This window comes from Mirounga leonina, unplaced genomic scaffold, assembly GCF_011800145.1.
Source record: "Mirounga leonina isolate KUSES-001 unplaced genomic scaffold, KU_Mleo_1.0 Mir_176, whole genome shotgun sequence".
Lineage (NCBI taxonomy): Eukaryota > Metazoa > Chordata > Mammalia > Carnivora > Phocidae > Mirounga > Mirounga leonina.
Window position 1 is genome coordinate 12,421,443 of NW_023270454.1, and position 15,782 is coordinate 12,437,224.

A 15,782-nucleotide genomic window follows, 5' to 3' on the forward strand; every position below is an offset into this window, starting at 1 on the left:
CTTGATGTAAGGGTAAAAGGGACATTTTTGAAAGAAAAAGAAAGAAAGATCTATATTATGAATTAAAGGCTAGAAAAAGACTAGGCATAAGAAGTCCAAGAGGAAGAATGAGGTAGAAAAATCATGAGATAAGAAACAGCTTATGTTACTGGTGCATAGTGGGAAAAAGGGAGACTAAGAAAAAATAAAGTTGAGGAGTTTGCCGATAGAAAATCATTCAGTGGCCTTGTCATCTGTGAAGAGAACTATAGATTTTAATCTATTGCAATGGAAAGGCATTAAAGGGTTTTAGGAATAGAAGTGGCATTTTCTGATTTACTAAAATAAACAAACAAAAGAAACAAACAAAAACCCCCTAATATTCACAAGCGAGGATAAACAAGGGGAATAACAGAGCAAACAGGAGAAATAATTAGGAGGCTGTTGCTGAGATTCATGTGAGAAATTTTGTATCTTGGACGAGAAAATGGAGATAAATTATTAGATATTTCTACCACTATTCCAAAAAGAGGCACCTGATCAACTAACATATCATGATTATTGTAGTTTGTTTAGTAGTAGGCAGATCCCTATACAAAAGATAAATTCACTAGGTTCACATCCTTGGTGACATTAACTACATCTTGAATAAGATTAATTCTCCTCTATCTGATTTGTATTGAACAAGCAACTTTCTGATTGACTCCTAAATTAAGACTTTCTTCAATCAGAGAAAGATAATTATCATATGATCTCACTGATATGTGGAATTTAAGAAGCAAGGCAGAAGACCATAGAGGACGAGAGGAAAAAATGAAACAAGACGAAACCAGAGAGGGAGACAAACCATAAGAGACTATTAATCATAGGAAACAAACTGAGGGGTGGGGGGTGGAGAGATGGGGTAACTGGGTGATGGACATTGGGGAGGGTATGTGTTGTAATGAGCGCTGGGCATTATATAAGACTGATGAATCAGTCTTGTACCCCTGAAACAAATAATATATTATATGTTAATTAATTGAAAAAAAGGAAAAAATTAGAAAGGTAAACATGCCATGATGGATGTGCTGATTAACTCAATTGTGAAAATCCTTTCATAGTGTATACACATATAGCAAATCATTATGTTTTACACTTTAAATATAGTATGATTTTATTTGTCAATTATATCTAAATAAAGGTAAAAAAAAGAAAAAATAAATCAATACTTTCAACTTTCCCAGAGTGTTAATTCAAAAATATAAATATTCTAATTATTCCAAAAATGATGTAACTTTTTGTAACTTTTTAAATTGGCATTTTGACTTATACATAAACTTTTGGTGAGACCCAATACTACTAAATCTGATCAACTCTCAGTAAACTATTTTTAACCACATACTACATTGACTTCAATAAAGTAAATTAGACTTTTATTAAATTGCAAATCATGGGCGCCTGGGTGGCTCAGTTGGTTAAGTGACTGCCTTCGGCTCAGGTCATGATCCCAGGGTCCTGGGATCGAGTCCCACATCGGGCTCCCTGCTCGGTGGGAGGCCTGCTTCTCCTTCTCCCACTCCCCCTGCTTGTGTTCCTGCTCTCGCTGTCTCTGTCTCTGTCAAATAAATAAATTTAAAAAATTAAAAAAAATTAAATTGCAAATCATTTTATCAATATGTATAAAGCATTATATGTTTTAGGTCATAGGTACTAACAAGTGAGCGTATGAAAAAAGCTTTATCACTAGACTGAAATTGATTTACTTATCTGTAGGTTAGTCAATATGCATAAGGTTTGAGACACTAGTAGACATAATAAAGACAGAGGAGTGGGGGTAGACAAAATGCTAGACACTGAGCCAGTGACACCAAATTCAAGTTTGATATTTTCAACTTGCTGAATATGAGGGTTTGTAACCATCACTTAACCACTTCAGGCTACAATTACTTTCTTTTTGAAAGGAAAGTATTAAATTTGATGAAGATTAATATCCCATTCAGCTCTGAAATCCCATGTCTTATATAATATAAAATATAATTCATTAGTTCAAGAAATAATAAAGGCAATGAGGAGAAGAGAAGAGATTTGACCAAATCAGAATCCAGCTTAATTTTATGTAAATGGGCTAGTCATCAGCCGTAGAATGGTCCTTTTTCCAAAACACTTTCATTCACCTACCCATCCAATCAGGACTATTATTCTCAAAAGGATATAATGTATAAGAATAGCTGTCACAAGTATGTAGATGCATGAAATTCATTTTGATCTTACAGAAATTAAAAGCAAACAACATAAAAATTCATAGACAAGAAGCCCTGGAAAATTAATCATTAAATGTTAGCTTAAGAAACAAGGCATTACAACCCACCCTTTCATTAATTTCTAATTTATTTAATCAAAATTAACCTAGTACCCAATGCATTGTAACAAATTCACAAATCTAATTAAAAAATATGTATATTGCATTTCTAATATGATTATTAATGCATTCACTGATTATTGAGTATATACTATATGTTAGGTTCTATGCTAAATAAATGGCCATTATCCTCACTGCAGTGGAAAAGTCAAACAAATAAATGAGAAAGATCATAACTTTTCATAAATAATTTGAAGGAAATAATAATGGTGCTATGAAAAACTAGTAATCTGGGGATTCCATATTACAGTTCTTTTACATGACATTTATACCCCAAAAATGATTGACTAGATCTATTAATTTGATAAAGTATAATATTTATATGCTTTCATGTTAATAATGAGATGAAATAGCTAAATTTATCCTACCTTTTAAAAACTGTCATGTAACCTAACTCTCCAGATTAATGTAAACTCAGAATTTTAAATATTGTGCATTAATTTGCTCACTTAAACAAGCATCCACTGGTTGTTTCCTTCGGGCCAGAGAATGAATCTCAGAGGTAATTTAACTCAATTCCCTTAATAAATATATTTTAAAAAATATATTAAATAAAGATACTTTTAAAAGTAGATTACTTTTCCAAAGATAGCCAGTTAGGTAGTGGTGAAGCAAGGCAAGGAATCCAGGCCTTCTTGAAATATAGTAAGTTTTGTTTCATTTATTATGTGTGGTTTTTAAAAGAATTATTGCCATTCAAAGAATGACCAGCTAAAAAGCATTTGTTCTTACTAAGCTTTCAAAAGGTTCATTGAAAAATTGAGTTGATTAAAATTGTATGAACCTTCTCTGGGTGCCATTTTCATGGGTTGAACCAGTGATATTTCTTATGAGACTTCAGGAAGTTTGTAATTTAAATCAGAAAACTAAGATGCAAAAAGAGACAGATATAGTAATAACACATAACAATAAATCCAAAAATTCTTTATTCTCACTAAATGTAAATAACCTTGTCTACTAAAGAATAAAAAGAGATATTTTTTCATTGTGTCCTCATTTAAGAGGGTGAGAAGGTAATAACTTATACTTTTCCAGTTAAATAAAGAATTACAAGATAGTCAATATGTCAATTGCTGCTGGAAGTTAATTAACAAGAAAATGTGTGAAAGATTAAGAAGACATTCATGGCATATAGTTTAGTCATTGAGAAAGTTAAGTGATTAAAGTAGGGCTTTCAGAATAAATATCTAAGGAAGTTTTAGGGAGATGCTAAAATTCAAGTAGTGAAAATTTTAATCTTTGTTGATAGTAAATAAAAGTCACTATAAAGATCTAATAGCATAGGTTTTAATCTTTTTAAATTTTATTTTGAGATACATGAATAAGCATGCACACAACATACACATACTTTTCCTTTCTAGTCTTCAATCCAAATTCCCATGTAAATGGTTGGGGGTGGGTGGGCTGAGAGAGAGGGAGGGCGAGAGAAGGGAGAGAGATATGAATGATAGAAGATGTACCCTATGACCTAGTTGTCCTCTTCACTTGAACTTACTGTTAAGATATGGAAAATGTGTAAGAAAAAAAATTATAATACAATTAAAATTAGCACTGTGTCTCTAGTACCCATCTCTTTAGATTTCCCACCTTCAGCCTTTTAGAACCCTTATTACAACGGAAAGAAACTCAACTTACTCTAGTCAACAATGCTTCCTGGCCAGAAGGAAGCTAACCATGGTTATGAGAATTCTAGAAGCAGCTGATTCTCCTGTTTCATTGATGCTCATGTACCAATTTTTCTGCTCTACCCTAGCTCTTTCTAAGGGTCTGGGTTTACTGTTGTCTCCTGCATTTCGACATATGGTCAAAGACATGGGGTCACATCTGAAAAGACCTTTCGTTCCTAAATTGTGCCTTTTCCCGGAAGGGAACAATAAAGGGTCTCTCCAGCGCTATTCTGCTACCTAATTCACAAAAGCTGCTGGCTCTTCCAATGCTGAGTCCTGAGGCTTTCTTCCCCCAACTCCCTCCAGTCATAGTTAAGGCTCTGCACCAGTTATTCGCCGCTTTTTTTAAAGGGTAAAGTGTTAAGCACCGCCTACGGTCGTGAGTGGCCTGCCACTCTGTCCCGCTGTGCGGTCGTGATTGGCAGACAGAACAGTGTCGTCTGGCTCCGCCCCCGCTTCCCTTTGCCGCGCTAGCTGTGACGGGTTTTACTCAAAGGTGGAGAGTGGGATTCGGCGGGCGGCGCTTGGAGCAGGTGCAGAAGCATCCTTGTTCCCGCTGTTGCTGCTATTTTTTCTTCAGTGTCTGAGAGTCAGGCATTCTTTCTTTGCCGCTAGAGCTTCAATGAACTGTTGCCCAGAACCTAGGCACTTCAGACATTTCATCTCACCCCTTATTCCGCGTTCACCGTGTAAGTCACCTGCACATTTGTACCCTGAGAATCTTCCTTCTGCTCAATGCTCAGAGCGGGGGTCGAAAGGGAATTTTAAGTGTTTGAAAAAGGTCTTTACTTACTGCGGGGAGCTGTCTAAGGTGCTGAAGCTTTTCAGGCGTTCGTCTCCTGCAAAACCACACGGAGTTAGATTGCACATTTTCGTTCCTGGTTTTCGTCCCCCATGCCTTGGGTAAGACTAATTTCAGGATCGTGAAAATCTCTCCGTATCATGGCCCACGTGAGACACTTTCGGACATTAGTTTCGGGATTTTACTTCTGGGAAGCTGCACTGTTACTCAGGTGAGTCCCCTTGTATTTACCGATTGAAGAACAAAGCTTGTGCACTAGGTTGCAACCACTTGTTATTGATGAAGTCAAGAATGCAATTCGAAATTGACTTGTTGAAAGTATCCCTTAAATCGCATTGTTTTCTATCTAAAACTGTCCAGCAATTTTAGAGGTCTGTCAAGACCTCTAAAAATATGTAATTTTGTTCTATTTTCACTAATTAGAGCTTTTTAGTAACTGGCCTCATATTATTTGCAGCTGAGATTACCCTAGAAAAATTATTTCCCAAACCTAGGTTTTCTTTGTCAAATTGCTTTTAGAGTTTCTTTTTTCTAAGTGAAATATAAATTCTGAGTGTTACTCTCTTTTTGAAAGTTACGAAACATTTAGTAATTAGAAATAATATTTGTAAGTGGCAAAAAATCTAGAACATAAGCATATACTAATCAGAGAAATTCTGAACATTGTTGGTATATCAAGAGAATAAGTTAAATAAATAACACTTAAGGCCTTACAAGTACCATGTCTAAAGAGCTTAGTTCGGGTAACACATGAAGACAAAATCATAAATCATTAGATATGTTCTATGTCAAGAATAATCTTTTTGGAGAAAGTGATATAAGAAACCTACTGAAGAATAAAATTGTTCAATGATATGTAATTTTCTTATAATGTCCAGTCATATTTGGTGGGCTTTCCTTTTTATTTATTTTTTTAAATAAAAGAGGATAGTCAAAAGATCCGATAATTTAACCCTTATTCTTAATCAAACAATATATAAGCAAGATTATGCTCATATAGACTTTTGAACCACCATGTAAATTTTACTTTACTATTTATAATTACCCTAAGATTCCCATTTTTATGGTCCACAAGCTTTTCAAGAGGATTGAAATGAAATAATTAGAGTAAGTAAGTTCTGTATATTTTTATTTTAAGTATGTAAATATTGTCTTCTGGGTTGTTATGTCAATTTTTCATCTTTGGGCACCTTAGAAAACATAGTGTATGTCATAAAAACTGCCTTACAGAAAGTTATGTCATTTTGACATGCCTGTAGTAACAGGAACTAATTGTGAAGGTTATTATAATTTTGAAATTATTTATTTTCTGAAGTACAGGGTTGAACCACTATAAACTAGGATATTTTCAGTGAAAAATATTTTAATATGACTATAAACTTTTGTAACTACAATTGTTACAAATTTTATCTATAGGGATTAAAACAAAGAGTGTAAAGCTTTTATATTTACAAAAATTTCATGGAAGGGAGCACAAAATTCATGTTATAAGTGAAATGGATCATTTTACTATAATTATTTCTTAGTATCTTAGATGATGATATGCATATTTTTTTCAAAGAAATCAAAGTAACTTAGTTCACAGACACTTAGATTTAGGAAGTTTAATGTCAGTAACTAAACCATTTTGGTCAATAAGGTCAAATTTGTATAATGGTAATTCACCATGATATTTGTTATAATATATTCTTAGATATATAATCTTCATCAGTACATCCTTTGATTTTTGTCTAGTTTTATTGAAATTCACAAAAATTTTATTTCAAATTGATGATCATAATTATAAAAATATGTCTTCATTAATATTAAATAATTATAATAAAAATGTTTTTGTGAATAATCCAAAGATGTAATCTCTTGAAAAACACATACCCAATATAGAAGTTTGTATGGTATATATATTCTTTGTCATCAGGTTTTTCTTCTTCTTTGATAAATTAAATAAAATTTTTCTCTTAGACTGGTCTTAGGTGAGAGTAACTCATCACTCTATGAAGAACTTTATGTTTAAAAATTTAAATATATTTATTTTCAGCGATGGCTCTTAAAATAAAATTTCTTATAGTTAAAAAAAAAGTGATGCTCCCTCTACTGGAAATATTTTGTAAAATAAATGTCCTTATGAAAACTATTCTTTATTCATTAAATCTATTTCTTATGTATAAAGGGAAAAGGAAACATAAAATAAAAAATAAAGACAAAAAAGTATTTAGTATTAATTTACAAATATATCTTTTTAAGTTAGAAATATTCTTTTAAGGCAACTTGGAGGCAAGAACTACAACTGGAAACCATAGTAATTTTTAATTAAATAATTTATTAGTACAAGCTTCTTCTGATAGGTTTTAAAGATTTTTAAAAACCTTATTGAGATATAAAATACACACAGAAAAGTCCACAAATAATAGGCTCCCATGTAAAGTTTCACAAAGTTAACACACTCATGCAAAGAGACCATGGATCAAGAAGTAGAATTGCCCTCAAAAAACTAAAAAAGAACTATCATATGATTTGGTAGTCCCAATTCTGGTTATTTATCTAAATGAATTAAAGTCAGGATCTCGAAGAGATATTAGTAGTTCTATGTTTATTGCAGAATGGCTAAGGTTCTATGTTTAGTCACAATAACTAAGGTGTGGAAACATCAAATGTCCATTGACAGGTGAATGGATAAAAATGTGGTATATAACTACAAGGGAATACTATTCAGCATTTAAAAAGAAGGAAATTCTGCAATATGCAACAACATGGATAGATTTTGAGGACATTATCCTTAGTGAAATAAGCCAGGCACATAAAGATAAGTACTCCATGAGAAAAAATAAAAATAAAAAAAGTAGAATTGTCAGTATCACAAATGCACTCCCCCTCCCACTGCCATACCTTTTCCAGGCACCACTTTGCCCAAAGATAATCACTATCCTGACTTATACAACAATGAATATGTTTTTCTGCTTTTGAACTTTATATAAATACTTATTTGAGTCTGCTCTATTTTTATGAGCATTATGTTTATGTGATTTGTCCATGTAAGTGCATGTAGCAATGGTTTGCTTATTCTCATTGCTGTATAGTATTCCATTACATGAAGATATTACAATTTATCCAGTGTCCTATGGAGGATATTTGGGTATTCTTTTAGGTTTTGGCTACGCGGCAATGAATATCCTTGAACATGTCTTTTTGTGAGTACATGTGAATACATGTGAATACATGCATTTTAGGGGCAGTATGGATTGGGTCTAAGACTTTCTCTAGGAGAGGAATTTCTGGATCATAGGGTGGGCATGAGTATGTCTAGCTTTATTAGATATTGCAAATTTTCCAAAGTAATATTACCTATTGATATTTCTATCAGCAATGTGTAAGAGTTTCTGTTGTTATTACTAGTACAAAGTTTGTTAAGTGTATATTATTATAAGCATTTCTAGCATTTTCTTAGACTATTATTGCAGGCCCACAGATGATATTTTAATTTTTTTTATCTTGGCATAATTTCTACTTTTTAGTAAATGAGTTTTACTAAGGCAAAAACAGGGGAACAAATATATTTACTTCTATAATACAATTAAAATTATTCATTACCAGATTACATCAGGTATTTTAAAAATACAATTTTTGAAGGGAAATTATTTAAGTTTTCAATTAGCAATAATCGCGCCTCGGATAAACCTCATTGGCTATGATACTGCCACTGCGCAAAGCTTGAAGGGAAATTATTTAAAAAAAGATAATTCTTTAAAACATACTAGTGAGACAATTGTGTAAACAGATGACAAAAATCTGAATTTCCTAGTAGTAAAGTTTTTTAAAAGTTTCACACTTTGCTCAGATATTGCTGTTTTTTTAAACAATCCTTCTAGGCTTTTGGGATCTAGTCCTCATATTAATAAAGAACAAAACACCAGTGTTCAGCCTTCTTTGAAATGCAGATAAGTGATGATTATGAGGAGCTTGCAGAACAAATTCTAAAAACAGGAGAGCTGCCAAAAATACTTCATTTAAATTGATTATTTTCATAAAATACAATTTTATTTTTCATCTTTACAATTTTATACCAACACGGACTTGCTACTTGAATAAATTATGGTACAGTCTGTCAAAAACTAAATGTGTGAATTTCAGACTTCATGATAATCACAAATAAAATGCTTTCTTGGTTTACTCTGAAGCCTAAGAAAAACATTTTGACATAGAATTTCTTGTTTTTGCTTTTGGTATGTTTTGGAGCATGGGGAGAAATCCTTTTTAGTGTTGGCTCTATTTTCTTATGTAAGATACTAAAGAAAAATGTACTTCAAAGAATAAACTTTTACCACAGAAATTTCTTATATGCAGGTACAGTAAGAGTCTATATAATTTTTAAAAAATTATGCTACACATAATATATGCTCCTTAGGTTTATGTCTATAAATAATCATACATTTTCCCAAGTATAGAAGGATCATGGCCCAGTTCTTTGGTTAGTGCCTCAGGCAATTTGCCCTGTAGGTTCAGAAAACAGCTTGCAAAATATTTCCTATGCTATATATTTTTTCCTCCCTTAACTACAATTAGGTACTGAGGCAAGTCAATTAACGAATATGTATTTAATGTGTAATGTTAAGCAATTCAACCAGATTACCGAATTCTGTGCACAAACTTTTGTGCTAGGTACAATTTGGCTGATTGGGAACTACCACTTTTCCCATCATGGAACTTAAAGCACAGCAGGGAAGAAAATACAAAGGACCAAATAACAAAAGAAAAACACAAACAGCAATGTTTGGAAATGTGAGGTAGGAAAACTATCTAGAAGGCTTGGTACTTTGGATCTTGTTAAGATGCTTGTTCACTGGGCTGAAATGAGACATAAAGGAAATGATAATGGGTATATAGTATGCTTAAAGAGTGGTGATTGTCAAATTCAGTGAAGAAATTCTGATTTATGGTGTATAATCATATTCTACCAGCAACAACTACTGAGCTGGCTGCAATAATAAACCTGCAGAAATATGGAGAAGTAACAACTTCCTTTCACAATAGAGAATGGATAAAATTTAAAAACAAATAATTTAATTATAACTGAAGAGTTGTCATAGGAATGGTCTTTTAACTTGGCTCAAAATATCTCAATAAAATTGCTACTAATAGGGGCGCCTGGGTGGCTCAGATGGTTAAGCATCTGCCTTCGGTTCAGGTCATGATCCCAGGGTCCTGGGATCGAGCCCACATCGGTCTCCTGGCTCAGCGGGGAGCCTGCTTCTCCCTCTCCCTCTGCCTCTCTCCCTGCTCATGTTCTCTCTCTCTCTCTCTCTCTCTCTCTGTGTCTCTTTGTCTCAAATGAATAAATAAAATCTTTAAAAAAATTGCTACTAATAATTAGTAATAGTAAGAACTGTATAAACAATAATGGCTAAACTACAAGAAGAAAAGGATCTCTCTTTTTTTAGAATCTGAAAACTATGTTTGAGCTTTTCATCAAAATATGGTTTCCTTAAAGAAAGAAAATCAAGTAGAGGATTTTGATTGTTGGAAGAAGAGAAAACACTGAATTTGGTTTAGGGTATTTGAGTTTGAGATGCTAGCTGTAGATCTTGGTAGCCTGCCATCAGCTGGGGATGCAGAGATGATTTTTGAACTGTAGATTTAACAGTCAGAATGTTATGAAGGTGATAATATTATGTGCAAAGAAAAAAGAATAAATATGTATATGCAATAAGGGTAGAACATTATAAAGTAGGGCACAAAGAAGTACACAGAAAGCACTGAGTTAAACTGGAGGTAAAACTGATTATAACTAAGTGACAAAGTCACAGATTTATCATAGTTTTATACAGTTGATCCTAGAGACCTGCTCATATCAACAGTATATATCTTTCTAAAACTTTTCTTTTTTTTTTTAAAGATTTTATTCATTTGAGACACAGATACAGAGAGAGAGAGCATGAGCAGGGGGAGAGGCAGAGGGAGAGGGAGATGCAGGCTTCCTGCTGAGCAGGGAGCCCGATGCGGGGCTCGATCCCAGGACCCTGGGGTCATGACCTGAGCCGAAGGCAGCCGCTTAACGACTGAGCCACCCAGGTGCCCCTCTAAAACTTTTCTATAGAATCTTCCAATGCTCTAATTTCAACTAATCTCATAATTTCACAATCACAGATGATACATTATACCCACTGAGTTTTCTCAGGAGACTTTTAGGGAATTATTTTGAGAAAGTATATCTTTTACTTTTCCTTATTTCATGAATGATATATGGTGGATCCTTTTTGATTCTCCCAACAAACATTTCTCTTACTCTTCTGCATATGGTTATCTTCATAGTGGATTAACAGTATTTATTGAAAATAAATTCATGTGTAGGTAAATGTCTATGTGGAAACATAGATTGTTTGTTTTTCCCCACTAGGAGAAGTGGTATAGTTGTAGCTTTGTTTTGCTTGGGGAAGTGGGTCAGGAAAAGAGACATATGCATCATCTTCAGAGAATTGGTTCTGGAGTGAAGGCAGGAATTCTAAGACAGGATCAACTGTTTGGGAACAAACAGAAGGTATGTGAATAGAATGAGCTATTCAGCTGCAGAAGACAAAACTATTCTAACTGCAGGCAACCACATTTTAAGGCATTTTAAGGAAACTAAGTTTGGAATTCTCAGATGTCAGAAAAGTAAACAATGGGGAAAAAAGCAGCTTCATTATAGTGCATTTCTGAAATTCTTTCATAATCTCCATACTAGAGATACTTTTAAGAGGAAGTATTACCAGTACCTCTAGGACAATTTAATGCACAAAAGCAGTAACTTCAGTGGTACAAGTAAGAATAGCATAAAATCTAAAGGTTATTAACATCTTCTAGAAATAGTTTATTGAACGGAATAACTTTCAAGGCAATGATGAAGAATTCTCTACGAGTGCATCAAACATTTGCCATAACCAATTAGAAATTATTGCTAAATGGGGCACCTGGGTGGCTCAGTCAGTTAAGAGGCTGCCTTCGGTTCAGGTCATGGTCCTAGGGTCCTGGGATCAAGTCCCGCATCAGACTTCCTGCTCAGCGGAGAGCCTCCTTCTTCCTCTCCACCATCTGTGCTCTCTTGCGTTCTCTCTCTCTCTCTCTAATAAATAAATAAAATCTTAAAAAAAGAGAAACTGTTGCTGAACACAGATATTTCTGCTGCTCTTATACAACCATCACCACTGCAGGATGATTGGGGTTACATTAGAGGTAACTGGTCCATCCAATATCTTACCTAAATTCGAGAATCTCTCAAAATTATCTCTAACAGGTGGTCATCCTATAAACTTTCAAATTCTAGCAATAAGGATGCCTTTACCCCAGAAGGAAAATATTTACCAAATGATTTTAATCAATTTTTATCGATTAGTTTTTACTAAAATGCCATTCTATTTTCTCCTGGCTAAAGTAAACTTTTTTTCCCCCTATATGTGCTTCCAAAATATTTGTCTCTGTATTTTCCACTTGTGTTTTATACTTTTTTCTCCACTTAAATGACCCTACTTCTCATGGAAAGTGTGCTTTTATTTGAGGCATGGTTTGAATTGATAACCTTTTCCGTGCAGTTGTTCTCTGAATGAAGCTTGTATTCTCCAGTTTCAGAGTGACTGTAGCATTCTACCTGAATTTCTCTATAACTTTTATAAAAATTTATGGAGTGATGATTCCATTCCAGGCAGTGTGTGAAGTCCTGGGGAAACAGAACTTCAACTTTTAACAATATACCACTATGGAGGTTATGTGTGTATTTTAGATTTTCATACAAGTCTTCTCTCTTGCTCTTATTAAGTCCTACAATGATAGGATTGTTTCTGATGTTTATTTTACCTGTATAATACTTAATTCAATGTCATGCCTGCATGAAGTAGATGCTCAATAAACAGCAAGTAAGCAGAGATAACATTTGCCTGTTACATCTGTCTACCTACCCGTGACTTTAGATTTGAATTCTACTTAAATCTGTGTTATTACTTGGAGCAAAAAGGGAGTCTGTGTTCAAGATCTCATAAAAGATATGAGATCAAACAAATCTCAGATATTACTCTGGGAGCATTTAGTGGAAAAGTAATGGATTTGTTTCTCATTATCACCATGAGAAACTAAAATTTGTATTGTATAATGCATCATTTCTCAACTTTTCTTTTTCCATTTTTGCCTTCTAAGGAGCCTTTTAAAGATATTTTTAGACTTTTTTTTTTTCTAATTGTCTTCATGGAATTGTAATACCACAGCATTCTGTATATTTGCTCATGTACAGTATATACAATCTGTCTGTATATGGGGTGTGTGTGTACCATAATTATATATATATATATATATAATGGCTTTATACATAAAATAATATGATTTTTTATCCCCAATATCAAACTTCCACTCACTCCACTCATCCCTACTGAGAATGCATGGTGTAATTGTTGCTACTTTCTCATGATGCCGCTTAGAGTAGAGTTGTATAGTTTTACTATTTTGAATCATGACCTAGAAATAAACCAATAGAGGAAGTATTTACTTGTTTGGACTTTATTAGGGCTTTGCAACTTTGTAAAATGAACACATAGTTAATGTCATTTTTCAATTGACACTGTAAGATAAGTTAATCCTTAAGTCATTAGAGTACTTTAGCAATACCTTTTTCCATAAATACATATGGCTCCCCAAAACCACTAGGATTTCAGCAATAAATTTAAAATCACTACTGCTCCTACTAACACCATTGTTAGATGGCTCTCATAATTTCATACAATTTCATACATCATTTCCTGGACCTTCTTCCCCTCCAGCAATGCTTAGTTTGTTTCCTATGATTAAGAGTCTCTTACGATTTGTCTCCCTTGGGGGGGTAGGGTAACTGGATGGTGGACATTAAGGAGGGCACATCATGTAATGAGCACTGGGTATTATATAAGACTGATGAATCACTGAAAAAATATATAATGGGCCCCACTTTTAAGAAAAGCAAAAAATATATATATAAGCTAAAAAATTCTTTTAAAAAGAGTGGTTCAGGGGCGCCTGGGTGGCTCAGTCATTAAGCGTCTGCCTTCGGCTCAGGTCATGATCCCAGGGTCCTGGGATCGAGCCCCGCGTTGGGCTCCCTGCTCCGCGGGAGGCCTGCTTCTCCCTCTCCCATTCCCCCTGCTTGTGTTCCCTCTCTCTCTGTGTCTCTCTCTGTCAAATAAATAAATAAAATCTTTAAAAATAAATAAATAAATAAAAGAGTGGTTCATATTATAAAATAATTCTTCATATTATACAATGATTCAACTCAAGTTCCCTTGGATAATGGGTATCTTAAGTTCATTTAAAATTATTTTGTGTATCAAGGTGGGGGGAATGGGCAAAATGGGTGAAGAAGAGTGGAAGATACAGGCTTCCAGTTATGGAATGAATAAATCACAAGGATAAAAAGTAGAGCAGAGGGAATGCAGTCTATAGTACTATAAAAGCGTTGTAGGGTGATAAATGGTAGCTACGCTTGTGGTGAGCATAGCATAACGTATGTCAAATCACTATGTTGTACACCTGAAACTAATGTAACATTGTGTATCAGCTATACTTCAACTGAAAATTAAAAAGGGCACCTATGTGGCTCTGTTAAAAAAAAAAAAAGGAATAAAACATCAAAAAAAAGTAAAAGTTTTTTTTTTCAACTCCCGCCCACCAAAAAAAAGATAATTAAGCACTAGGAATGTAACATACAACATAATGACTACAGCTAATACTGTTGTATGATATATAGGAACATTGTTAAGCAAGTTAATCCTAAGAGTTCTCATCACAAGGAGAATATTTTTTACTTTTTCTTTTATCTTTCTTTTCTATTTATTGTATCTAGAAGAGAAGAGATGGATGTTAGCTGAACTTACTGTGGTAATCATTTCACTATATATATATAAAACCACTATGCTGTACTTTAAAACTTATACAGTGATATATGTCAATTATTTCTCAATAAAACTGAAAAAAAAAACCCAAAAAAGATAAAAGAAAAAAAAAGAATCTTGGAGTTATTATCATTTAAAGTTTATTTATTTTTCTATGATTTAGACTCTGTTGACTTTCTTTTGTTATTGATGTTAGATAAATGAAAAATTTCACTTTATTTTTAAGTTAAATTTCTAGTTGTGATAAAACAGAATATCAACAGTTAGTACCTATGTTAGCTCTGGATATTGTCCAATGCAGGGGTTAAGGATATGTATAAAAAGCTGAGAATGTGTTATTATTAAAAATAAAAACTAATTGGCAGAAAACTGTAGTAACAAGTAAAATGCTACTAAAAGAAAAGAAAGTAAGTTGTTACTAATGGTCCGTGAGTGTGAACAAATCATCAGAAAACAATTGGTCCTGTTGTTACTGTTGTTGGTATTGTTTTTGTTGTTTTGGGGTTCAGACTGTCCATACAACACTTTAAGGTGGGGACCTGAGAGAAGATAAGTGATATGAACCTCAACAAAATGACCACTCAAAGGCCCCCCATCAAATGACTGGGAGGAAAGTGTGAGTTCCATCTGTCTGGATAATTTCTCCTCAACTCACTTCACCTTCTCGAAGACTCCGTTTCTTATCTTCCCCAGGTTGAGGTGAGGCTACCTCCTCTGTGCACCCAAGCACCCAGTGCCTTTATTGCACAGATCTTGATGGGGTGGTCGTGGTAATCACCTGAATACTATCTCTTCTTTGAACTGTGAAGTCCTTCAGGGCAGGACAGTAATGGATGTCCACTTCTATCTCCAGGTCTTGAAAGAGTGTCTAGAACACTGAAAGTGCTCACTCATTTCTGGAATGAGGCATAGTTTTTATTTCTAAAAGCAGATTGACAATTCCAAATAAATAACTCTTTCTTGGCACAACTAAAAATACCATGTTGACTTTCTTTGCTTCTAGCATTCAGGAGAAAATTCTGTGAACGATATGATGCTTTGTTTTTTCCTTATTC

The 15,782-nt window shown here is 33.8% G+C and overlaps 1 protein-coding gene and 1 non-coding gene across 3 annotated transcripts in view; one reads left to right on the top strand and one right to left on the bottom strand.

Annotated features, from left to right (window-relative positions):
- Positions 1-4,941: 4,941 nt before the first annotated feature.
- Positions 4,942-15,782, top strand: part of GLRA3 (glycine receptor alpha 3) — a 197,666-nt gene continuing 186,825 nt past the window's right edge. The window contains exon 1 of one of the 2 annotated variants that reach the window (XM_035022680.1): positions 4,942-5,060. In XM_035022680.1, coding sequence (XP_034878571.1) covers positions 4,990-5,060 — 71 coding nt within the window. In that variant the 5' untranslated portion in view covers positions 4,942-4,989. The remainder of the gene's footprint in view (positions 5,061-15,782) is intronic. The other variant, XM_035022681.1, reaches the window with a different exon arrangement.
- LOC118022594 lies at positions 8,419-8,555 on the bottom strand. Its single transcript, XR_004682517.1, has one exon. It is a non-coding gene; the product is annotated as a U4 spliceosomal RNA (small nuclear RNA).